We start from the raw sequence: 23757 nt of genomic DNA on the forward strand, positions 1-23757 counted from the left end.
CTAGGGTGGGTGCAGGGTGAGGCAGGAAAGCCTGGCTCTCGGAGGGACCACCCCCAGGCGAGGGGGTTGGTTCAGGTGAGCCTGTGGGGTCCCCTGAGCTGGGCCCTCAGATGCTTTTGTGGAGCCTGTGGTCCTTGGAGGGGCTTCCCCATCCCCTCCCTGACCTGGCCCCAAAGTAAAACCTGAGCCCCAGAGCTGGGCCAAAGATTCCGGACACACAAAAGCTCCATCATGGCTGCTTAATTTAACTTGAAAGAGCCACCCTGGCTACTCTCTCCTGGGGCCACAGTGTGGACTTCCCAGACCTGGTGTGACCAACTCTGCCCCTGCTGGCCATGACCTCCCAGGACTTCCGAGCTCCTCTTCAGCTCAGGTCCTCAGCCATGAGGTGACAATCACACCACCTTCTTCACGTGTGTGTGTGTGGGGTGCACACAGATGAGGGGGATGGCCCCAGAGCCCCCTCCTGAAGCCTGACTGCTTCCCCTCCACCTGGGCCTGGTCTGCTGGCAGAGACCCCTGTTCCCAGCCTCCTTCTGAACTGCCAAGAAGACCCAGCCTGAGCCTGTCACCCCCTCCCCTCTTCTGCAGGTCCCGGGCTCTCCTTTCCCCCTCAGACCCCTGTCTTACGCACACTGTGGAATCTGGGGGACTGAGCTATTGAGGGTCCGTGAATGCCAGGCTCTGTGCCCTGCTGGCTGCCCTCGCTGAGCCCGCACCCAGAGGGGACACCTGATTGGTGCCAAGGGTTCCTCCCACCCTTTGCCTCTGGCCTCCCCGTTGGGCAGCACGGCCTCCTGGACTTCGCCAGTCCCATCCTAGACGAGCAGGTGCTGCGGGCAGCGCAGAGTCCCAGCGGTCCGGCAAGGAGGACGTCCCAACCCGAAAGGAGGACGCAGGTGACAGCCTGCCTGGAACGTTTAATGAGGCCTGACTGGCCCTGCACCACAGGCCTAGGCCTTGCGGGGCGCGGTGGTGCGCACGCGCATCACGCTGGCGCGCAGGGCCGACTCGCTGCCGCCGCCGGCCCAGCGCACGCCCTCGATGGTCCCCATGGGCTCCGGCCACCGCCCATTGAGGTCCGCCTGGCCGCAGTCGCTGTACCACCAGCCGGAGCCGGAGCGATCGCGGCTGCAGCTGGCGAAAGTGCGCGCGCCGTCGGTGCAGGGCGCGCAGCGGTCGTGGTCGCGGTCCAGCGTGCTGAAGCCGCAGCCCTCCTGGTCGTCCGTGCGGCTTCTGCCTCGGAACGCGTCCCCTGCGCGGCGTAGCGGCGTGGGCGGTGGGCTCTGCAGCCCCGCGGCCCGCACCCACTTCGCGCAGCTGTGCTGTGCTCCATCTGGACCCCAAGGGCCGGTGCTTGGGGAGAGCAGCCCGAGAGCAGAGGCTGGCAGATGTGGGCCGGGAAGTTGGGGTTTCTGGGGTCTGGACCTTCCCTCCTCTGGACAGCACGTCAGCAAAGCAGGGCGCTTGGGGGTAGAGAAATGGCCCCCAGAGCCCACCAACCCTCCCAGGCACTCACCTGCATTCCCCGAGTACAGACCTAGGGTCAGCCGGTAAAACCGGTCCTCCTTGTCCACGTGGAAGTTGTCGTAGTGCGCCTGCAGCGTGTTGTTGCCCACGTCCTGCAGGTCTACGGTGAGCTCCGTGTGCAGTCCGGGCTGGGAGGTGAGGCTGGAGATGTGCTCCAACCCCAGCCAGTGATCACCTGCAGAGCGGGGCGCCCAGGCTCAGGCCAGCCGCCTGCTGCGAGCCCCTGCCACCCCTGGCATCCCTGCCGTGTCCTTGGTGGGGGGTCAAAGCTGAGCCCCCAAGACAAGGCCCTGGGGTGCCTGGCTACACCCCAGAGCCCTACGGGCAGCACGGCCCTCATACCTCCCAAGTCGCCGAAGCCCTGCTTGTACTCCTGCCAACACCTCTCGAAGTCCAGGGGCCTCTCTCTGCCCCCGTCTCGACTCTGAATCACTGTCCAGCCACCGTCCATGCGCATGTCACAGAGAACCTGGGCAGAACCATCAGCTGCCTCAGGTGCCTCTGGGCAGATCCACACAGGCCTGCGCCCTCCTGTCCATGCTCCCCTAATCACTATTTATTTGAAAAATGAACCCTTATTGTTTTTCTGCTTGTCAATGTGTCAAAGCTTTCAAGGCAACTCCCCAGGTCCCAGGGCTGCACCCACAGTTGGGCATGTGTTATTTGACACCCTGCTGTGTGGCTTCATTTTTTTACATAATATTGTATCCTAGGCATTTTTCTTTGTTCATACCCTTGGAGGTGGGCCTTTAGGTTTCTCCAAGCCTTTGCCAACTATAAACAACACTCAGCAAACACCTGCTGTCTAAGTGCGTCTGTGGATGGACACTGCCGGCAGCCCTGGCCTGGTGCTTCCCTTGCCAGGCTGGGGTCCATGCTTGGCATGGGGAGAAAGTTCCTCAAACAGTAATACCTCTTGTTTTAGCCAAAGTGATACACACAAACTACCTTGACAACCCCCCACCCCAACAGACACACGCTATGGGCTGCTCACCCGGAAGGGAGTGCTGGCTCCCCCTGGCTGAATGGTGTACACACCACTGGGGGCGCTGGGGTTCTCTGTCCGGATCTGAGAGCAGTCCCTCCCTGTGGAAGACATGGGCTGGGAGGCCCAGGGCCTGGGAAGGGGCACTGCTCTCCAAGTGACCAGAAACAGTCCCCACAGACCCCCGTGACAATCCCACAGGCCATTCACAACCTTGGTCCTGACAAACAGGCAGCACCATCCCCTTACCTGGACACCAGCTTCTCCTCTCTCAAGGGGCCGTTCCTTGGACTCACTCATTTGCTGCCCCCCTAAATTCTTTGGTGTCTCCCACTGCCCCTGGACACCACCTCTTCCCCATGGGTCCAACGAGGACCTCACCCGCTGCTCTTGGAGGGCCTGGCTAGGCTTCCCCAAGCTTGGCTGGCCCCTCCTGACACAGGACTCGAAGGGGGCCTTGTCCTCACTGCCCCTCCGGCAGGCTGTTTGGGGCAGGGAGCCAGGTGGGTCCTCACGGAGAGTAAGGCCTGCTGGGTGTGGACCCGTGGACGGTGGGTCAGAGGGTGCCCAGTCTGTGCCTACCTGGCCCCTCCCTCCCCCACGACACCCAGCCAGACCTTGGGGTTCCAGCAGCACCACAGGGACCTGTAGAAAGCAAGCCCTGGTCAGGCGCAGGCTCAGCAGCCCTGGGAGCCCCCAGCCCACCGTGGGCTAGTGAGGTCCACCAGTCTGCCAGCCTCCTTACCCGCATTCGATGCTGCACCATGGAGCTGGCAGGGGGTGCAGAGAGGCAGAGGAGAGCAGCAAGACCCAGCACAGGGCTGACAGCCATACTTCCTAGGGGGCAGACATTGTTGGGAAGAGACCACCCTTCCACCCTCCCTCTGGGCCTCGGGCAGATCCCGTCACCCTCGGTGCTCACTGGTCTTCCTGGGCAGATCTGAGCTGCTGGTCCTGGGCACCTTTTGTTCAGGCTGCCAGGCTCCCTCCGCCTCCTCCCCTGCCTCCTGCCAGGGTGGGGGGCTGAGCTGGGCAGGAGACAGAGGACGTGGACTGGGTGGGGTAAGGGCGGCTCCTCCAGACACACTTCCCCTTGGCTGGTGCCTGTGCCAGGCTGGGGTCCATGCTTGGCATGGGGAGAAAGTTCCTCAGGACCCAAGGCAGTGCCACCAGCATCCTGCTGCGCACCCCAGGCCCTCTGCCACCCTTCCCCACCGTGGCACCCTGCACTTGAGTCCTATTTCTACACATTTCACAAAACAGGAGCTTCCAAAATTAGACTTTATTTCAGTTTCTAAGGAACACATACACAAGCATGTGAATGACAGGGAGAACGCGGGCCCCGCCCAGCTCCCTGCCGTGGGCTCCAGCTGACTCAGTCAGACACCGAGGCCACACAAACAAGCCACCTGCTCCAGGCCCCGGTACTCTGCACAGACGCTACGGTGTCAGCACTTGCCCGGGAGCAATCGCAGGGCGACACGCACGGGTGACGACTGCGTGGGGTGCTGTGTGGGGCTGGCGGCCTCAGCCCAGTCTGTACCTGAAGTGGGCACGTGGGAGGGCGGTGGGCACCTGCTGCACACTTGCAAACTGGCGGGCCCTGGTGGACACTCGCCATCTGCCCCTGGAGGCCAGGGCACCTCTGGGCTCCCCACCAGACAGTCAGGAAGCAGGCTGGACCCTGCATGGCCAGGGAGTCTTACTGCTGCGGCTGATCCTCCCCACAGGCACCCCAGCTCACCACTGAGGCCTCGAGGAAGTCTCTGTCCCAAGCACATTTAAGGCTAGTATTTCCTGACATTTGCTTCAGTTTGTTTTAAGTTAAAATTACCTGAGTAAAAAAATTTCAGACATTTTTAAAACCAAAACCACACACTCTCTGGAGGCAGGGCTGGTGCTGATGCATGTCCAGGGACACCAAGCTTGGCCAAGCTGCCCTCTCAGCACAAACACTCCCAGGAGCCACGCCAGAGCTGCACGGGGCAATCCAGCCCCACCAGATGTGCCAGCTGGCCCCTGATGGCCAGGCACCCACCATCAGTCACTCCTGGGCAGGCGCTCCTGGGCCGGCACGAAGAAGGCATGGTGAGGTAGGGTAGGACCACCGGCCAGCAGGTGCCTCAGCCCCTCCCCACCTGCTGTCCTGGCCCTGAGAACCCCGTGAGCCCTGGGGGGCCCCTGCAGGGGATAGGGGAGGGCTGCTGGGAAGCCTGAGCTCAGAGCAGTTAAATGATTCTTTATTTGGGCGGGGTGGGGGAGGGCAGGAGTGGCTGGGCCTGGACCCCCACGAGGGGGTGGCACCCAGGAGCTCCTCAGGGGCCAGACCCCAGCGCCGCTTGGTCCTGTGCACTGTTCTTCCTACTGGTGCGGCCGGGCCATTGACGCCCTCTGCAGGCAGTACTGGGTGGCGGGCAGCGACAGGACCAGGCTGGCAGCGCGGCGCCCCATCCAGTACAGACCGTAGCCCAGCAGGCCCAAGGCCGCAGCCTTTGCGGCCAGCCGGGACACTCTGCCGGAGATGGACGGCGGGGGGACGCTGGGGGAAGGAAGGCAGCTGGGCCTGGCTCGGGAGCACTAGCTCCCCCAGCTCCGGCGCGGTCACGGCCCCCTCCCCGGGCCCCGCCGTGTGAGGGGTGCACGGGGCGTGCGGGAGGCACTCACGTCATGATCTCCTGGATGTTGAGGTCGGTGGTCCAGTTCTTCTCAATGCCGGGGACGTGGCCCATGCCCACGACGCCCACCACCACGGACGGGACGCACTTCCTGGGCTCGGCTGTGAAGGGAACAACGGGTCAGCATCCCTCCGGCAGCGACGGCCCGCAGGAGCCCCGCTCGGGCCGGACGTCACCGTCAGAGGAGCGCGGCAGCTCGAGGCGCCGGGCGGCCTGCCTCAGCACGTAGGTCAGGTAGATGTCGCGCTCCGAGACGATGGTGCGGTGCAGGTCTGGAAACTCGCCAATCATCTCGGCCATCATCTGTTCCAGCAGGTCCTTCTGTTTGCACCGCTCCACGTCATCCTTGCTGGGGACAGACAGGGCAGCCAGCAGGGCTGGGTGCTGCTGACCCAGCGCAGGGACCTCGGCACCCATTGTTTGGGGTCACGGTGGAAGGGCGGGCCAGGAAGGTCTTGTTTGAGGAGGCCCAGCCCAAGAACAAGAGCGACGTGCCGAACAGCAGGCCAGGCCAAGCCGCAACGGGCTGGGAGCTCTGCACACAGCCCTGTCACTCTGTGGGTACTCCTGGGCCTCTGGCCCCTTCCTGGGCTGGGGTTGCCTGTCAGGAGACCAGTGAGTCCTACCTGATAGGGTCGGACAGGAAACACAGGCCCCAGGCCAGCTTGACCTTCTGCCAGAAGGACAGTGCGGCAATGGCCCTCTTGAAGGTCACGGGGATGGGCCGGTCGCCCAGGTGGAACTTGCAGAAAGGCACCTTGCTGGCCTGGGGCAGAGGCTGCGTGTTGGCTGGGAAGCCTCAGGCCCCAGGGCAGCTCCCAGGTGCGGAGTCCCCTCCCCAACCGAGCCCAGGCCCACCTCCTTGAAGGCCTCTCTGAACTCGCCGCCGGGGGCCATGCCCAGCTGCTCGGTGATGTGGGCGGACACCTTAAGCAGCAGCATCTGCATGAGCCCGGACATGACCCCGTTCTGCAGGAAGGGCCCTGTGTCAGCTGGCCACACGGGCAGAGAGCGGAGTCCCCGTGGCCACAAGCCGACACCAGCAGGGGCTGCCACCAGTGGCCACTCCAGGGCCCCTCCTGGCCCTTTGTTGTCCTGAGACCCCTGCACAGCCCTCCCAGGGCCACAAGCCATGAGCGGTGCCTGGCCTCGGCTGGGGGACCCCTTTCTCCTCTCACCTCTCCAGGCCAGACCCCGATGACTCTTGCCCACAACCCCCTCAGGGCACCTGCTGGTGAGTGGGACTCAGGCCGCTGCCTGGGTCTGGGCGGTGGGGGTATCGCTTCAGGCTGTGGGATGAGCTGGAACCCCCCACACCAGAGTGACCTGCTTAGCAAACTGGGGTCCTCAGGGTCCCCGAACAGCTCCTGGCTTGGGACTAAAGCACGTCCATCTGTCCCTCATCTGAAACCCAGTACACAATGGCCTTCCCTCCCTCATGGGCCAGCAGGAAGAGTCCCGAACCACACAGATCCCAGGGTGGAGAGGGCACCCCTGCACTGACCACAGTCTAGGCCCCATCTGGGCCCCACGCCTCCCGGGGCTCAGTAGGGACAGGGCCCAGCGAAAGGCCGCCCCGCAGCCCACCTGCCTCACAGCCTGCTGCAGCTTCTCCAAGCTGAGCTCCTTGGCCTCGCGCAGCAGGGCGGCCTCGTCCATCTTCAGCATGGACACGCGGTACTGGCAGAGCTCCACGACCACCACGTCGGGCTGCACCTCCCGGATGGTCTGCAACGGACCCAGCACTGACCCCAACCCTGGGGGCAGAGCCCACCCCCGAGGGCCACCCACTGCTGTGGCCACAACTCAGTTTGTCAAGCAACCAAGACGAGGAGGTCACACACAGGTGTGTGTGTCACCGAGAGACCAGCGAGGCTGCCGGGCCCATGGAGGCAGTTGAGCCGGGCCGTGGGACGAGGCCTCGCGAGGCGGCCTGTGGCACTCACCTTCACGACATCTCTCTTGCTGTCATCGCTGAAGTGGGCGGTGCCCACCACGTACACCCTGCTCCCATCCTCGGCCACCAGCTGGGTCACTGTGCGCGGCAGGTCGGGCCTTTCCTGCCGCCGTGTCAGCTTCATCTCCAGGAGCAGGTTGAAAGCGTCCATGTCAGCTGCAGGAACAGCAAGGCCCAGCTTGGGGTGCTGTCCACACTGGCGGCCTCGGCTCCCAGCTCTCAGGGCCACAAGGGCTCCTGCGCCGTGGAACCCAGATGCGCAGGGGGCATATGGTCCCCAGCAGGCAGCGCAGCCCACAGGCCCCTCTGGCTTCCAGGAGCCACGGGTCCTGGCGCCCTGCAGTGTGGGACGAGGGGTGGGGGTTTGCCATCTAACCAGACCCTCCCCAGAAAAGAAGCCAGGTCTTGGTGAGCTCTGCACCCCACGGGGGGTGCGCCCAGGTGGAGAAGGACAGAGGACCAGGGAGGCCATGCCGGGCCGAGGACGCCAGGGCAGCTGAGGCCCTGGCTCTCCCATCAGAGGATGGTACTACTGCGGCTCTGCTTGCCCACCTGGACTCAAGAGCCCCCAGCCCATCTTCACCACAAACTTGGGGGGCATGGCGGGAGCCTCCCCCCCCGGTCAGTGCTGCCCACCCTGCGCACACCGGGCCGCCTCAGTGAGCACGTACACAGGCTCTGCGGTTCTCCGGAAAGCACCCTGGGCACCACCTCCGAAGCCCCTGATGTCAGGACGGGTTCGACGTCAGCCTGCAGAGGGGAGGGGAGCGCTTGGGTGGGAGTGCCCACCTTCCCCCACGGCCTGCCCTGGCTCAGGGAACCTGCTTGTCCCCAACAGACCTGCCCAGAACTTGAGCAGCTGCTCCATGAACTCCCTGTGGACAGGCCACAGATGCCCTCTGTGCTCATCACCTCAGGGGCGGCCCACCCTCAGTGTGCCATGCCCAGCGTTCCCCTTGGCTGGCTCAGGAACACCCAGGGAGCCAGCAGGAGGTTATTCTTTGTTCAGATGCAGCCGGAGTGACCCAGGAGGCCACACTGTGGGGGACCCCACACTCTGGCCAGCAGCCAGCCTGGCCCTGAGCCCTGGGCCATTCAGGGAGCAGCCCCCAAGCTGGGACACCGGCCCAGGCCTCTGACCTCCCGAGACGGCTGCTCCTCTTCCTCCTCCATGGCTGGACGGTGTTCCTGGCACTGAGCGAAGCCTGAGGAGACAGGGAGGAGACAGGAGTGCACGCCCACCGGAGCCCCAGGGCTGTGCATGAGGCTCACCAAGGGGTGCAGGCGAGTGAATGATCTTCAGGTAGGACATGTCCTCCCTGCCCTGCCACCCAGACCGACACCTGTCGATAGCAGGCCACTGAGGTCCAGGGTTCCCAGGCCGGGGTGACACCTGAGCCCTGTGGTGTGGGGCTAAGCACAGAGCAGGAAGAGCCGGCTCGGCTGCCAGGGAGCCCAGCAAACCTGGCGGGCAGGATCCCCGGCCCCCACCTCCCCTTTTCCCAGCAGAGGGGAGATAGCAGAGTTTGGGGACCAAGCGAAGCAGGCAGCCAGGAGGAACAGGACCTTTCCTTTTTGATTTTGGAACAAAACACAATTTACAAAACTACCTAAAAAGAGAAAATCAAGCAGAAGTGAATCAAGTGACGGCCACACCCCTAGGAGGGCCAGGGAGCCGGGCATCTCCGGGACACAGCACCACGGCAGAGCAGAGGGAGCAGCGGCGCCAGGCCCGTGTGGTCAGGAGACGGCACTTGCTTTCTGGTTCAAGAAAAGGGCCACAAGCCTGAGGCCGAGTCAGACACTCCAGCGAAGCCTGGCAGCACCCTGTCCGTCTCAGGAGGAAGCCAGGAGCTCGGGGGACGGTGGTGTGGGGGCGGGCCCAGGGGCCCAGAAAGGCCTTTTTCACCAGAGAAAGAAACTGCCAGAGACAGTGGAGGCCTCCAAAGCTGGCGAGGAGGCCCACATCAGGCCCTGTGGGAAGGAGGAGGACATGGCGGCACGTTGGCCTGGACCAGAACAGCGCTGACGGTACCAGCTTCTCCCACGCCTCCCCAAGATACACTGAAAACTCAAACTGGAGTCTGACGGGGCCTGCAGGCTCACCCCCGGGCTTGGAGTTAGGAGAACAGGGGCTGCACTGCCAAAGGGCCGGGCGCCAGTGCACAGATGGCAGTGGCCCGGCCCCACGAGGACGAGCCCGCTGGGGGACCGTGACCGGTCGCTGTCAGCCGGGCACGGTGTCCCAGTTGTGCCAGGTCTGCACCTGCCAGGCGTGAACTCAGGGATGAAATGGGATGTGCTTTTCAGAGGCTGCTGAGGGGGTCTGGGGCAGGGGCTCTCATACAGCCCCTCGGGTCATTTCAGTCCCTCTGCTGGTGCACTTTTTAAAACTTTCATAATAAAAAGGAAAAACACATAACAAAACAAACACGACACCGTGTCAGGGCCCATTCCCCTCTGCGCCCTGTGGTCTCACGCTGCAGTGAGAACAGACCCAGCCGCCCGCTGCCCCTCTCTGAGCCTGTCTCCTCACTGCCACAGGGAGGAGCTGACTTGGGCAGGTGACTCAGAGAAAGGGCACAGTTCCCTCCAAGTCTGACCGAGTGCCTGGTCTGATGTCCAGGGACACACAGACATGCCCTGGAACTGGCCAAGGAGGCAGCCCATCCTCAGGATGGTGGGGCCTTCTGGAAGAAATGGGGTCAGAGGGCGGGTCAGGAAGAGGAACTGGCTAGGGCCAAGAAGCGACTGGGCCCTGGGACAGGGTAACGGCCATTCCGCGGGCCTCACAGGGGAAGGAGCCCAGCCCGGCCTCCGGGGCACTCGTCCCCAGGGGCCCCAGCCAGGCAGTTTGCTGGCCTCCCCATCCCAGGCCTTTCTTCCCCTTTACATATGAAGGATCTCCGCCGAAGCAGAGCAGCAACCAGAACACAGAGGAGGATCCCGGGGCCAGCTGTGCACAGGGAAGTAGGTAATTCCTACTTCCCAGCAGCACCGGCGCCAAAGGACTAGGAAACCTTAAGACAACATCCTGGGCCACTGTGGGGAGGCTCATGTGACAGCCAGCAAACAGGACGCCTCTCTGCTCCCTCCGGCGGGCGTGGTGGCCACGACTGGTAGGCCTCTGCCCTCACCCTCCCTGAACCCGACGGGACACACCCACCCTCTGCAGCCCAGGACGCCTGTGCCCACGGAGGGGGCGGGGCCAGGCTCCCCTGCGGGCAGGCCCTGAGAGCCCTTTGCACCTGGCTGGGTCCTGAATGCCGTGGGCAGGGGCAGGTCTGAAGCCAAGCCTTGAGCCCTGGATGGCTGAGCCAACCAACCACAGAGTCAGGCACCTGACCTGGAGGTGCAGGTAAGTGCCTGTTGGCACGCCCACAAGTCTTCCCAGTCTGTTTCCCTCAGCCTTGGCCAGGGCCCGAGTGATGTTTCCTAAGATGTAATTTCAGTGGGTCATTAATTCTCCCACTCCCTCCTCATGATTATGCACTTCCAAATATTTCCGGCTTGACCTGAGCCTCTCTTCGTTGCCTGAAGAGGAGTGAGGGCCCCCACAGACTGCTGGCCCGGCCTGTCCCCCGATACCTGCTTGGCTGCCCGGGAGCGTCTGAGTCCTTCCGGCTTCCTGACGCTCGGCCTCGCTCATCACACCACTGCAGGCCGCAGCACTCCGCAGACCCTGGCTGATACCCTCAGGGTGGCCCACCTTAGTCCAGGCTGACATAGGTCCCCACCAGCCAGCACAGCTCCAGGAAGCCCGGCACATGGCTCCCGCCCACGGCCTGACCACACTGTGGCCACTGATGCTGGGAGCCTAGGGAACCTGGCTCAAGGGAGGACACTTCTGCCAGACCCAGCCACTCACTTCCTCCAACCAGCTGTCGCTGCCGAGCAGGACTGTCCACAGAGCATGGCCTGTGCCAGGTGCTGGGCACAAGTGGCGGGTCTCCTGAGCAAGACTGCCTGTGGACAGTCCATCTGTTACTCAGGCTGGCTGCCAGTAACTGCTGCAGAGGACAGCCATGGGGTTGGCCAGCTCTCAGACCAGCCACCTAGCGCTGCATGGTCTCGGGGCCAAGGCCGTCACAGCAGCCCCCGAGCTGTCTTGCCCAGCCGCACTCTGGCATGTCCCAGCGGCAACCTGTGTGCCACTCTCAGATGCCTCTTTAGTCCATGACTGCTAGACCTCTGCAGGCTTCCCTCTGCTGTACCGTGGTTTCCTGTCCTCGGAGTGGAGGGCAGGGGCAGAACCCAAACCTTCAGGGCACAAGAACCAGGGAAAGGCGAGTCCTCTCAGGTGTCTCCTGGTCTGCAGAGGGACACCATTATCTGGCTTCGGAAATTACAGCTCTCCACGCAGATGACTGCTACACAATCATAAATGCGCTTCCAGGAAAATAAGCTCCAGATCTGGGAACTCCCCACAGCCCTGAATGGACCAGTCTTATCCAAGACACCAGAGAAAGCACCCAGTTCAGAGGCATGAGCAGCTCACCAGCATTAGGGGTTCACGGGGGGCATGCAGCCCTGGGACACAAATCAGAGTGACAGGTTAGGCTCATTTGTGTCCCATGATGTTCCCAGCACCTGAGAATGCTCTGCGGTGACTCTTTCAGGACATAACTTGAGGACATCTTACAGTTCAATGTGAGTGGCAGCCAAAGGTTCCTGCTTGCCCAGGCCAGGCAGCTGCCCCCTCTTCTGGCTACCACGTTGGGATGCATCATGTCCCCCAAAACTATACGTTGAAGCTCTAACCCCCAATGTGATGGTATTTGGAGGTGGGATCTTTGGGAAAGGATCAAGTTCAGACGAGGTCATGGGGGGCCTTAGGAGCAGAGACACCAGACCTCCCTCCACACCAGTGAGGACACAGGGAGGAGGCACTGTCCACAGCCAGGAACCAAATCCATACCCACCTCGATCGGCAGCCTCCAGTAAACAGCCTGTGGCTTCAGCCACACACTCTGTGGTGTTTTGTTGTGGCTGCAGAGCAGACAGACACCTGTCCTCTCCCTGCTCCCCCTCTAAAAACTGGGAAGCCAGAAAATGCCTCCCAGACCCCAGCCTGGCTTCCCAGTGCTGGCCAAGGGCTGACCAGCATGGACAGTGTTCGGAGAAAAAGCCTCAGCTTCCAACCAGTGCAGCCGGCCTCAGAAAGCTAAGTTCCAAACTGGAAAGACCAGCGAGCTGCAGAAAGAAACGACCAGCCGGGAGGTAGCAGGGTATGGCCCAAACCCTGGCCTTCCCAGAGCCTCCACTTGGGAAGCCTGGGCACTCTTGCCACTGGAGACCACCCAGAGTCTGGGCAGGACCCGCTTCAAGGAGGTGCGGCAGGACTTGGGACTGGGGTAGAGGAAGCATGCAGCTCCCATCTGGGCTGGAGGTCTGAAAGGCTCCTTGTCCAGCACACCCACTGACCCTCCTGGAACCTGGACGCTGCCTAATGCTGGGTCCCTACGCTGACCAGCGGATGTAGGGTGTTCTGTAGGTGTTTGGCCCACCCTGCCCGGCCCTCTCGTACCCGCTACACCCCAGCATTACAGCCACACTGCAAGGCCGGCCGGTGGTCCCAGCGTCAGGATCCCTCCCAGTCACACCGCGAGCAAGGGTCAAAGCGGACAGAGCCAAGCCTGCCCAGGGCGCAGCGAGCACGAAAGCCTGTGCACCTCCCTCTCCAGGGGACCCCAAAGCCAGCGGGATTCAACCCGGAAACCGCGGTTCTCCTGGCGAGGCTGTGGGCACTCCCACAGCCAGCCCAACACCTCTGAGTGGGGTTCCTGTTTCTCAAATGTCGATGCCAAGGCACACTTGACTCCCTTTCTTGGGACAGTTGTTACCAAGACGCACACGTGACCTTCGAGCTACTTTGCGGCATCTGAGTCGTACCTCGGTGAAGGCGCTTCCGGCCACACGGTGCGCGGAGACGCGGCCGCGAAGGACAAGGGCCGGCGCGCGAGAGGCCGCCCTGCGCCGCCTTCCCCGCCCCTGGCCCCCGACCCCCGACCCCCGCCGTCGGCCCCGGCCCCGCGCGCCCTCCCCCGAGTCCGGGCGGACCCCTCTGGCCCGAGGGCCCCCGCTGGCGGCCGGCTGGGCCCGGCCCAAAGCGGGCTGGCTCTGACCCCCACCGCGACCCGACCCCGGCCGCCCGCCAGGGCTCACGAGCGCGCCGCCCTCGTGCCAGGTCCGCGCCGCGCGGCGTACCGAGGCGGGGCGGCGCTCCTCAGCCGGCCTCCATGCGGCTCGTCGCCCCACCGGACGGGGCGGGCCGGCCGGCCCGGCTGAGGTCGCGGGTGGGCGGGCGGTCAGGGGCCAGGACGAGCGGCGCGCGGCATGCCGGGAAGCACAGTTCCGCGAGCCGCTCGTCCGGCCCGGCGGCGCGCCCGGCCCGCACCCGCGGACCACACTTCCCAGGGGGCCGCGCGCGAGAAGCACCGCCCGGTCCCGCCCCTCCGCCTCCGGACCTAGGGCGCAGGCGGCACTGTAATGCCGCGAGTTCGAGTCCCCAGCTGGACGTCCGGTGGGGGGCGGCTTTGCGAAGCGCTCTTTAATTCTCTGACCGTAACTCCCTGTTTGTAAAATGGGAGTGATGTTCTGCGTCGCACACGAGGTGGCTTTGTGGCCAATGATACAAAACTGTAAGGCTGCACGGAGGAGCAGAGAGCTCGGGTCGTGAAGCGCGCCCCCGTGGCTTGACGCAGCCCTTCCGGGGGATCCCCTTCGGCCTGGAGGCGGGGATCCCCAGGGGCGCAGGCCTGGGTGGTCCTGCTGCTGGCCTTGGAGGGACCCGAAGGGAGGTCTCTGGACCAGCGGACCCCGGGCTAGCTGGAGCCCCCGAACCCCGGGGACGACACTGGACCCTGTGTCGCCATTTGGCCGAGTGGGCAGCGGCCTCGGGGGACTGAGGAGCTGCCCTGGCATGGTGACTTGTGGGTGCACAGGTCCCCCCACTCTGAGTCAAGGGGTGGTCCTTCTGCTGTCTGGCTGATGTGGGAGAGAACCTGGTCCACTCTCGGTGCTGGGCTCCTGCTGCCCCCTGGGTGGTTTCTCGGGCCCTGCGGGCAGCCTCAGGGTGGCCTCTGCTCCCCTTGGTAAAGGATGCCTCCAGGTCTTTGTCCCCTTCCTTTGCTGGCACGCATCATTTCTGCGCGCCCCGCAGCCACCTTCACACAGGAGAGCAGGGGGAGTTACCAGGTCTGTGCCCTGGTCCTCTCTGGGGCACTTTCACTCCTGCCTTGAGTCTGGTTGAGATGCCCATGCTGGGCAGGGAAGATGCCTATGTCCAGTCCTGGCTATGTGTGATGGGGTGCAAGGGTCTCCCCAAGCCTCTTTTCCAAGGGAGGGATGGCAGCTGCATCCTTCCCTGGCACAGCTAGAGGGAAGGTGTCTTGAAGGAACATGGCCCATGGTGCCTCCAGTGAGCTGCAGAAAGAAACGACCAGCCAGGAGGTAGTAGGGTATGGCCCAAACCCTGGCCTTCCCAGAGCCTCCACTTGGGAAGCCTGGGCACTCTTGCCACTGGAGACCACCCAGGGTCTGGGCAGGACCCGCTTCAAGCAGGTGCGGCAGGACCTGGAACTGGGGTAGAGGAAGCATGCAGCTTGGATGGGCTCCCTGGCACCTGCAGTAAGATGTCTGTGTCCACGGGAAGCTGACTCGGCCCCTTCTCTTCCCCAGCCAAAGGGCAACCGGTCAGTCCACACACCGGGGGCATTGCCTTTACTCAGAAGGACAGACCACTTCTGGATGGGACTTGGTCAGAAATGTCCTGCCAGGTCTTGGCCCAGGGACAGGCGGGTGGCAGCCTAGCAAAGCAGTCCCATCCAAGGCACAGGAGGCTCCACTGGACCTGTGCATGTGTGGATGCCCTGCAGCCGGCGGTGCTGTGTCCACCAGCAGGAGGAAAATACAGGAGACTCCTGGCCACACTGCCCAGGCTATGCATGCCCCACAGGGTGGAGCCACAAGGGTGGGGGTGCAGGCACTGTCACTGTCCCCCACATTCGATGAGCTGTAGGCCTTGTGGGCGGCAGGGATAACCCACACAGGGCCCAGCTGAGCCGAGGTCCGGTGCAGGGCTAGGGAGACAAGTGTGGCTGGGAAGGGCCGGAGGGCCTAACTGGCCCCCATCTCCACTCAGGGAACATTAATGCCTGACACCAGCATGACTTGGGTTCCCAGGGTGGGCACAGCCACCCGCCCACAGGGTCACTTCAGCCCCCGTGGCTCGTCATTGCAGTGAAGCGGGTTGCTGGTGTGGAACCAAGAGGAACTGCTAGGGGCCAGGGCAGGTCCCACCCTGCTGACCTGCTCAGGTCTTGTGGGCACATGCAGTCCCTTCCCAGATGCGTGAGAAAGGAGCCGACCCGAGGGGCTGTGGGCCAGGGAGCGTCCTTGCCTGGGTGAGGGTGAGTGCTGTCTGGGGACAGGGCTTGTTAATCATGCCTTTTCCGTTTCTCATGTTTTGACCTCTGAGGCCCTGCTGTGCCTCCCAAGGAAGGGCACAGCAAACAACTTTAAATGCAGGCAGGCAATGAGAGCCCGGCCCACTCTCCTCCGCGGGGCTCACGCTCTGCCTGCTCCTCCTGCTCATCACCCTGGGCCAGGTCACCACCCCTCAACCAGGCAGGCCCTGGGCCCCGCTGCCCACTCTCATCACCCGCACCAGCCAGTCCAAAGCTGCTTCCTGACCGTGTCCCTCAGAAATCGCAAGAAGGCTCTATCTGGGTCTCACCGCACCCCTGCCCCGTCCTCGGGACCACAGGGGCTTCCTGTGAATAGCCTCTTGGGACCCGTGCAAGCAAAACACCTTGTCAGCGGCAGGTCTCCCCTGATTTGCTGGCCTCACCAACCCGAATGATAACAGAATTGCATTGAAAACACGTGCTGGGATGCAGCCCACCTGCCTGTGTTCTCCTTTGATGCCTCAGCCAGGCATAGGCCCCTTGCAGGATGAACCACTTGGGACTCAGGTGGTATCAGAATAGTATTTATTGATATGCTCGGTGCTACTTTGTTAATACTGTCACGTTGTCACCGTGGCTGAGGTAATAGGGACAGGCCTGCCACCGGCCCTGGGCTCCCACTGCAAGTGGCGTGGGCCCTGGGGCCAGGCTGGGGGCCTGGTGGGGGACATGGTTATTGCGTTGGACTCCTTCCCTGGCTCGCACACAGCCACCATGCGCTTGTTCACACACTGCTGCCCACACCCATCTTTTCTCACGCACACGCCTGCGTGCACACGCACACACACTCAAAGACACACACACATACACACCATCCTTTGTTTTAAATGCATCCAAGTCTCCTGATAAACACACTTGCTAGTTACAGTAATCATAGTAAAATCAAGTACGGGTAAGTTGGGACAAGGTTAAAGTGCATGTGGACCTTCGGCTGGAGGGCAGACCCCAGCCCCTCCCACCCCCGCTCCTGGTCCCTGCTGGGGCAACCTTGAGTTTGGCCCCTTGGTTGTGGCCAACCCCCGGGTGCCACCAGCTCGTTTCCTTCCAGGCTTGGGGCTGAGATGTCCTGCCATAGCCCAGCGCCTCACAGTCCAGCACCCTGGGCCCAGGGCAAAATTGACTAAAAAAATAAACTCTTCACCTTGCAGCTGAACACCTGATGCAGGGGTTGGGTGGCTCTGCTGTGGTCACACCCAGCCCCTGGCCCAGCCAGCACCCCAACAATGCCATCTGGGGAGCAGGGTGGGAGGGGTGCTGAGCCCCAGGACATGCGGACAGGAGGCCAGGGGTGCAGGCAGTGCTGGGCGAAGCGGAGACCATGTCCACGTGGGCTGGGGTCAGCGGCACACCAAGGTCATGCAGAGGGGCTGCGGAGGCCCGGGCGGTCCTGTCCCTCAGAACTCCACGGTACTCACTACTGTCCTCGGCTCGTCGAAGGTGGCAATGAGGATCTGCTGGGGGGGGGGGATGGTGATGAGGCTGCTCATGTCCGGGGGTGCGCAAGGACCCCCATCCTCCTCCTCCCGGGCCTCGTAGAGCGTGCTGATGTGCAGCAATGGGTGGGTGGCGTTGCGGCTCAGGATGGTGAGGGGATCCGCCTTGCCCAGGCCGGCTGGAGACAGGGGGGCTGTGGCAGGGGCAGCGGGGGGTGAACACACGTGAAATGGGCCCCCGGAGGGAAGTGCGGCGCGGGCCGGCTCTGCTGGGTACAGGACTTCCTTCTCGGGCAGTGGAGCGTCTGCAAACAGCCCAACAGGGGCGCGTCACACCCCACGGGCCCCCTCCCGGGCCCCAGCAAGGCAGGCAGGGCTCACAGCAGGGAACGGCCTCAGGAAGGGTTTCCCTCCTCCCTCTGGCCACCCCTCTGCACACAGTGGAGCCCGATTCTGGAACCTTCTCAAGGGCCTAGGTAACCTTACTGCCATATCCTCTTCGGCCCTCGGGTTGGCTGCATCCTTAAGGGCGCGCTGGGGTCCCACCTGCGTTCTGCCCTGCTTCCACCCAGTCAGTCCTCAACCTCCTTGCCAGGCTTCCCGGGGGCCCGGTCTGTGGAAGGGGCGGGCAGTGTCCCCCCTCCCTGGGGCCTGCGCAGTGGCTCTCCAGGCCCCTTCCTCCCGGCCCCTGGCCGCTGGCCTACCTTTGGTGGGTGCTGCGGCCAGGCCCAGCCCTCGCTCCTCTGCCTGGGACAGGAAGCCCCCTTCCTGGCTCCGGGAGGTGGGCAGGGTGGCAGGCACTGCCTCGGGCTTAGCCTTCTTGGCACCCAGAATGTAGGGGTGCACGTCCAGGGAGAAGTGGCGGGAGTGCTTCTTGTCGGGGGCGGGGCCTGTGTCGCCCGCCCCGCCCCCGCCGCCCTTGTAGTGGAGAGCGGCGCGGGCGCCCGCGTCCAGCAGCGGCGCGATCAGCGTGTCCGTGGCGGTCTTGCGACGCACCGGCTTGGCCTTCTCGGCCTTGCTGTTCTCCACGCGCATGACGGCCAGCTGCTCCTTGAAGGGCTGGGGCAGCGGGCTGCTGCTGGGGATCCACTTCATCTTCTTGCGCGGCCGCTTGACCACAGGCGGCTCGGCGGAGCCCTCGGGCTCGGCAGGGTTGGCGTTGGGATCCACGGTCTGCACGCCCGCGTCGCGCACGGTGGGCGTCGCGTCGTGGTTGGACTGGGCCAGCGCGGCCAGCAGCTGCCGCACCACGTTGTCGTACATGAGGTCGCTCTCGTTGGTGATGAAGTCCAGCCGGTTGAGCGACTTGATGTGGTCGCGGTTCTCGTTGCAGAACATGGCCAGGATGTTGATGTCGCAGAACTGGGAGCGGCGCCACTGCCGGCGCGTCTTGATGCCCACCTTGTGCAGCTTGTCGAAGATGAAGTTGCTCTTGCGGAAGATGAAGAGGTGGATGAGGTTGACGAGGATGATGAGGTTCATGGCGCACAGCAGCACGATGTCCACGCCCGCCACGATGCGCTGCAGCTGCACGGAGGGCAGCTTGCAGCTGACGCGCACGGCCGCCGCGGCCGCTGGGCCGTCGGGGGGCGCGCCCAGCGCGCAGGTGAACTCGTTCTGCTTCTGGGTGGCGTAGTAGGTGCACAGGTAGGAGATGGGCGCCGCGCTGAGCAGCAGGATGAGCACGTGCCGCGCCAGGTACAGCTTGGCCAGGAAGTTGCTGCGGCCGCGGCGCTCCAGGTACTTCTCGAACAGGTTCTGCTCCGGGCTCTTCTCCTTCTCGGCGTTCTCGATGATCTCGCGCTTCTCGCGCTCCGTGATGCCGGGCCCCTTGGACTGGATCTGCTTCTCGATCTTGGGGGCGCGGCCCTCGGCCGCCCGGTGGTAGCAGTTGTCGATCTCCTGCAGCAGGAAGTTGAGCTCGGAGGTGAGGCGGGTGGAGGCCAGGAACTCCCAGCCCAGCGCAGGCACATACATGATGGCTGCGAAAGCCAGGAGCGAGTAGGGCAGCAGCTTGTGTTCAAACAGCGACGGCCACAGGCTGGCGTCCACGCCGGGCAGCGCGTCCCGCAGCTCCGTCCAGCAGTAGCCACGGGCATACAGCGCCTGGTCGCGGGTGAAGTTGTGCGGAGTGTAGCAGTAAATGGGTTCCTCTGGGGGCAGAGAGGACCCGGGGCTGGGGGCGGGGCGCCACTCGGGCCCCAGCCCCCACAACTACCCCGACGGGGCCGCTGTGCCCTAAATGGAAAGCTCCCTTCCTCTGGCAGCGTACCCTCCACGATGTCCCGACCGTGGTGGTGTGTGGGGCGCACCCAGGGCACCCCCCGACAACAGTCAGCTGTGGCTCTGGGTGGGGGTTACAGCCCTGCCCACATGGCCCCTGGGGTCTGACCCGCACTGGGAGTGGTCAGGCCCCTCTCCAAATGCCCCGAGTTGTCCATGTGCACACCGGGTAACAGTCCCAGAGAGGAGCGGGACAGGCCCCAGCACTCCACTGGGGTCCCTCTTCCAGGGCACTGCTGGCCCCTGCCTGGCCGTGCCCAGGGCTCTGTCTTTAGGAGGGCAGGTGGCCTGCTCGGGTTCTGCCTGGCCAGAGGTGGTCAGGGCAGCGCAGCTAAAGCAGGCAGCATGGCCCTGCCTGCCTGGGAGTGGGAGGGGCGGCTCCGCCAGGCCCCTCAGGGGAGGGCAGGCCTGAGAACCCTGGGGCAGAGGCAGTGACCGGGATCCAAATGGAGTGTCCAGGAGGGGCCGCAGTGATGGGCACAGATGAGCACAGGAACCCCACGCTGGGGTCCACCTGGCTTGAGGTCATGTGGGACACTTCCCCGTAGGGTAGAACTTGGCAGGCCTGGAGCCCACCCTTGTGAAGAGCCGGCTCCTGATATTCACAGCCCCCAAAGGACCCAGACTGGGTGTCTGTGGACCCATCTGCAGGCTGGGAGAGCCCTGGGCCCCACAGAGAGGAGGCCCTCACTCCAACCACAGCCACTGTGTGGCACATGCCAATCCCGCCCCAGCCTGGACTGTCCTCTCACCCCCCAAATAATGGCCCCAAGGGAGTTGACATCAGGACAGGTAGGGACTAACACGCCTGTCAGTCTGTTGGAGCCCCCGTGCCTCACACTGCGGGGTGCCTGCTTTGTATGGAGCCCTATAGACAGAATCGTGTCTATGCCTAAAGGACAGATGGCCGCTGCTGGTGCTGTGTGAGGGGCTGGGGAGGGTGGCCAGCTACACCTCAGGGCAGAGACCCCACAAGTACTCCTGCACTTTGAGGTCACCTGGCTCCTCACAACCGGCAGTCTGACAACCCCCACTGTGGGGTGGTTTGAGGGGCTCGGGGTGGGCCTCAGAAATCAGACCTTGCAGATGAGCGCAAACACAGTGCCAAAGGGACAGGTCCCCGGGGGTGCTCCTGTCCAGGGAACTGGATGGAGGGGCCTCTGACCACAAGGTCAGAGCTCCTGACCTTGTCTCCCTCTTGCACCTCTGCCCTACCTAAGCAGTACCCTCCTGCCTACATGGCTGCACCTCCAAGTCCACTCTGTGGACATCTGGTTCTCACCTACAAGTGCCCTTTTCCCTGTGTGCCTGCTGTCCTTGGGTCTGGGGAGAGGACCCCAGGATGCTTCCAAGTTCTGAGCGAGGTTCCAGGACACAGCTCAACTGAGACAGGAGCACCAAGTGGCGTGGCCACTGTCCTGCCTCAGACCCTGACCCAGGGGAGCAAGAGAAGCAGCCAGGGCTCCCCCACACCGTGGGGGCCACAGATGCGGCATCCCATCTCAGGGAGGGGTGAACCGGCAGACTCAGAACCGGTGCCAGCGCTATTTGTCCCATGATTGAGGGTAAGATGTCCCACACGGTGGGTTTCCAGTCCCAGGACAGCAGGCAGTAGGTACCAGCACCCATCTGCCACTTCTCAGAAGACCTGCCTCACCCGCGCTGGGGGACACCAGGCCCCCTCCGCACACCAGCAGTGGGCCCTGTGGGTGCATGCAGGTCCATGAGCAAATGCAGACATGAAAGGGTGGGTCCACACAGGGAGGCAGGTGGCACTGCCAGGGCCAGGGATGGGGGTGTACTTGGGAGACCCTGGCATCCCAGGCCTGGTGGGATGAGCTGCACTCAGAGTGGCATATCCGAGTGGGAGCCCCTGTCCCCGGGGGTCACCTTAGTCATGAGCTTGCCTGCCCTCCTGTGTGCATCTCTAGGGGGTAGAATTGTGTCCCCCAAAAGATGTTCAAGCCCCAATCCCAGGTACCTGTGAATGTACCTTATTTGGAACAAGGGTCTTTGCAGGTATGAACAAGGTAAGAAGAGGTTCAGTAACTGGAGCCCCGGTGAGAGGACTGGACAGATTCCCCCAGGGAGACGACACCCATGTGGGAATGGAGGCAGACTGGGCAATGTGCCACAGTGATGCTAAGGAAGGCCGAGGAGCGCAGGGACCGCCACGGCAGGACAGGCGAAGAGGGGCCCTCCCAGGCCTCTGCGGTGGCAGCCCTGCCCACCCTCTGACCTGAGACTTCAGGCCTCCAGACTGTGAAATAAAGTTCTGTCATTTTGAGGGACCGAACCTGTGCCGCTTTGCTCCCGCTGGCCCAGGAAACGTGCCGAGGGACGAGCAGGGCCCACTACCACACACACGTGGGTCATGCCCCCGCCTGAGTGTTGTGCCTCCCAGGCCCTGCGCACGTGTCCTGACACATCATCTGGCCACTGGTGTCCAAAGACAGAAACTGGCGGAGGGCCCCCTCCAAGAGGTGGGGTCAGTGGCCTGGACAATGTCTACCCTCAGGTCTGGCATCCCTAGGTCACAGGGACCCCTATAAGACAAGACCTTTGTGAAAGACCCAGCACAGGATCAGACATGTTGGCCAGGGTTGCTCAGGGGACAGAGACACATGTCCCTCTGCCCTCAAGAGGTGCACGGGAGCTCCCAGCTCTCTGCCCCCGATGGGCACCTCTGGCCCTCAGACATGGCCCATGGGCTATGAAGGGGCCTCATTGGACACTTGGGCCCTGACACCCCTTGTTACCAGTCAAACCCCAGCTGAGGGCGCCATTTCCTGCCTCCAGTGGCCACCTCCACCTGCCCACAGGCCTTTGGGGTGCTGTGCACCAGGAGCCCGCTTCTCCTCCTCCATGCCCCCAGCTCCCCACAGGCTGGCCCACTGCCTCGTGCCCATCTTCCAGCTCCACTTGGGGTCACTTCTAGTTAGGGGTGTCCAAGTGCCCCCTCGTGCAGAGGGTATAACCAGGCCCAAGTCCGGTGACTTCAGGCCTCAGCGCCTAAGTGCCCACTCCGCGGTGCCTGTGCCTCAGCCAGTTCAGTCTGCTTTCTGTCGGCAGGAGCCCCGCAGGCCAGGAGGGCCCACCACCCACCTCCGCCTGATGCCGCCTCTCCCGCAGACCTCCCCAGGCCTCTGGTGCCTGGGGCACGGCGTCACCCGTCCATTGACCAGCACCTGCAGCTTCTCAAAGACCCCCCGACCTGAGTCCCGCTCCCCAGACCTGTCCAGATGCGCCCTCTGCCTTGTCATCGGTTGTTCTCACCACCTGTAACGTCCTTTGCTGGTCCCTACCGGGCCACTCGTCCTTCCCTCAGGCCCTGACCCCCCCTGATCCCGACCCCCCTCGCATGCCAGCCCCCTGCCTCATGGACGCGGGACCATCGGCTCCAGGTCCGCCCCGCTGCCCACGGAAAGCGAATGTAAGGTGAACACAGCAATGAAAGGAAAGGGGTCTCGGAGGCGGCGACCCGGACGCCCATATGGCTGCGGCGCGTGTGGAGGGCCTGCCGGGAGACCCCAGTGTGGTGGCCGGCGGCGAGGTGGCCGGAGAGAGGACGCGCCGCCCGCCCCCCGCCCGCTCTCACCTGCGAAGTTCTTGGTGAAGACCAGGGTGACCAGCAGGATGGGGACGAGCACGGTGCCGATGGTGACCACGCGGTCGAACGGCAGCTCGAGCTTGAGCTGCAGGAGCAGCGCGGCCAGCGCGCCCGCCTTGTCGTCCTGCGCGCCGGGCAGGATCAGCTCGCGCAGCTTCTCGCCGGCCAGCAGCGCCGTCGCCATGTCCGCCGACTGCTCCAGAAGGTGGTGCATGGGGCGGGGGCGCCGGGGCGGGATGGGGGGCGCTCGCCGCCGCCCCCGCGGGCAGGGGTCGGGGGCGCGGGTCTGGGGCCCGGGCCCGGCCCTGGCGCGGCCCTCGCGGGGGCGGCGGCTGCTGTGCCGCCGGGCCGGGCCCCGCTCCCGCCGCGGGGAGGGGGCTGTTTACCTGCGGAGGCTCCGGCGTGGCCCCGCCCTCCCCCCGCCGCAGATGCGGCGCCGGGGATGACTTTGCAAAAATATTTAAATTAAATGAATTAACAATCCTGGTCCTTCCTCCTCTTCCCCGGGAGGGAGGCGGAAGAGGCCGAGTGCGGGCGACCCCCGCCCCGCCTCCCGCGGTGTTCCCGCCGCCGACCCCAGGCGGCCGCCGAGGGCAGGGGGCGCCGCGGACCCGGGCGGGGGGGCCGCTCCCTGTTTTCGGCGCGCACCTGCCGGGATCTCGGCTCCGCGCCCCCGCCCGCGCCCCCTGCCCACAGCTCGGCCCGTGTCACCCACCCCACGGCCCCTTCCTGTCCCGTTTCCCTTCCCATCCCCCTTGTCCCCCATCCATTTGCCCCCCTCAACAGACGTTCTCCGCCGGCCTGTGCCAGCTGCTG

The 23757-nt window shown here is 64.1% G+C and overlaps 3 protein-coding genes across 16 annotated transcripts; all 3 read right to left on the reverse strand.

The window, feature by feature from the left end:
* Nucleotides 1-902: 902 nt before the first annotated feature.
* On the reverse strand, nucleotides 903-2928 carry LOC118923198 (angiopoietin-related protein 5-like). Its single transcript, XM_057508414.1, has 5 exons — nucleotides 2897-2928; nucleotides 2525-2616; nucleotides 1873-1999; nucleotides 1520-1705; nucleotides 903-1255 (listed from the first exon to the last, which is right to left on the reverse strand). The coding sequence occupies exons 3-5, from the start codon at nucleotides 1985-1987 to the stop codon at nucleotides 954-956; spliced, it is 603 nt and encodes a 200-aa protein (XP_057364397.1). The 5' UTR covers nucleotides 1988-1999; nucleotides 2525-2616; nucleotides 2897-2928; the 3' UTR covers nucleotides 903-953.
* Nucleotides 2709-13023, reverse strand: TRABD (TraB domain containing). Of its 10 annotated transcripts, XM_057508405.1 has the most exons (13): nucleotides 10736-13023; nucleotides 8288-8352; nucleotides 7819-7897; nucleotides 7137-7303; nucleotides 6778-6918; nucleotides 6049-6159; nucleotides 5817-5956; nucleotides 5367-5539; nucleotides 5180-5291; nucleotides 3438-3543; nucleotides 3261-3352; nucleotides 3133-3160; nucleotides 2709-3045 (listed from the first exon to the last, which is right to left on the reverse strand). In XM_057508405.1, the coding sequence occupies exons 1-13, from the start codon at nucleotides 10914-10916 to the stop codon at nucleotides 2893-2895; spliced, it is 1548 nt and encodes a 515-aa protein (XP_057364388.1). In that variant the 5' UTR covers nucleotides 10917-13023; the 3' UTR covers nucleotides 2709-2892. The 10 variants fall into 10 exon arrangements, 9 of the variants coding, with proteins under 9 accessions (XP_057364388.1, XP_057364389.1, XP_036762645.2 ...); XR_005029116.2 differs by lacking the exon at nucleotides 2709-3045 and having other exon boundaries at nucleotides 3097-3160; nucleotides 3438-3641; nucleotides 10736-13020; XM_057508406.1 differs by lacking the exon at nucleotides 3438-3543 and having other exon boundaries at nucleotides 2863-3160; nucleotides 10736-13020.
* Nucleotides 13024-16104: 3081 nt separating this feature from the next.
* PANX2 (pannexin 2) lies at nucleotides 16105-23594 on the reverse strand. 5 transcript variants are annotated; one of them, XM_057508416.1, is made up of 3 exons: nucleotides 22930-23592; nucleotides 17753-19201; nucleotides 16105-17066 (listed from the first exon to the last, which is right to left on the reverse strand). In XM_057508416.1, exons 1-3 carry the CDS (start codon nucleotides 23153-23155, stop codon nucleotides 16753-16755), a joined length of 1989 nt encoding a protein of 662 aa, XP_057364399.1. In that variant the 5' UTR covers nucleotides 23156-23592; the 3' UTR covers nucleotides 16105-16752. The 5 variants fall into 5 exon arrangements, with proteins under 5 accessions (XP_057364399.1, XP_057364398.1, XP_057364400.1 ...); XM_057508415.1 differs by having other exon boundaries at nucleotides 16105-17069; XM_057508417.1 differs by having other exon boundaries at nucleotides 16875-17242; nucleotides 22930-23594.
* Between the last annotated feature and the right edge of the window lie 163 nt (nucleotides 23595-23757).

The sequence above is a fragment of the Manis pentadactyla genome, chromosome 10 (genome assembly GCF_030020395.1).
Source record: "Manis pentadactyla isolate mManPen7 chromosome 10, mManPen7.hap1, whole genome shotgun sequence".
Lineage (NCBI taxonomy): Eukaryota > Metazoa > Chordata > Mammalia > Pholidota > Manidae > Manis > Manis pentadactyla.

Excerpts from the sequence above, each read along its gene's own strand:
- TRABD (XM_057508405.1), bottom strand. The coding sequence starts at position 10,916 with ATGTGCCGGGCTTCCTGGAGCTGTGCTGGCTGGTGGGGACCTATGTCA. Across the intron at positions 6,160-6,777 it reads TGCAGCAGGCTGTGAGGCAG|AACGGGGTCATGTCCGGGCT; the intron begins GTGGGCTGCGGG and ends CCCTTCCTGCAG. Across the intron at positions 3,353-3,437 it reads AGATCTGCCCAGGAAGACCA|GAAGTATGGCTGTCAGCCCT; the intron begins GTGAGCACCGAG and ends TCTGCCCCCTAG.
- LOC118923198 (XM_057508414.1), bottom strand. The coding sequence starts at position 1,987 with ATGCGCATGGACGGTGGCTGGACAGTGATTCAGAGTCGAGACGGGGGC. Across the intron at positions 1,706-1,872 it reads GGGCTTCGGCGACTTGGGAG|GTGATCACTGGCTGGGGTTG; the intron begins GTATGAGGGCCG and ends CCCGCTCTGCAG. Across the intron at positions 1,256-1,519 it reads TCTGTACTCGGGGAATGCAG|GGGACGCGTTCCGAGGCAGA; the intron begins GTGAGTGCCTGG and ends TACGCCGCGCAG.
- PANX2 (XM_036906715.2), bottom strand. The coding sequence starts at position 23,155 with ATGCACCACCTTCTGGAGCAGTCGGCGGACATGGCGACGGCGCTGCTG. Across the intron at positions 19,202-22,929 it reads CTTCACCAAGAACTTCGCAG|AGGAACCCATTTACTGCTAC; the intron begins GTGAGAGCGGGC and ends CTCTGCCCCCAG. Across the intron at positions 17,354-17,752 it reads GGCCGCAGCACCCACCAAAG|ACGCTCCACTGCCCGAGAAG; the intron begins GTAGGCCAGCGG and ends GGCTGTTTGCAG.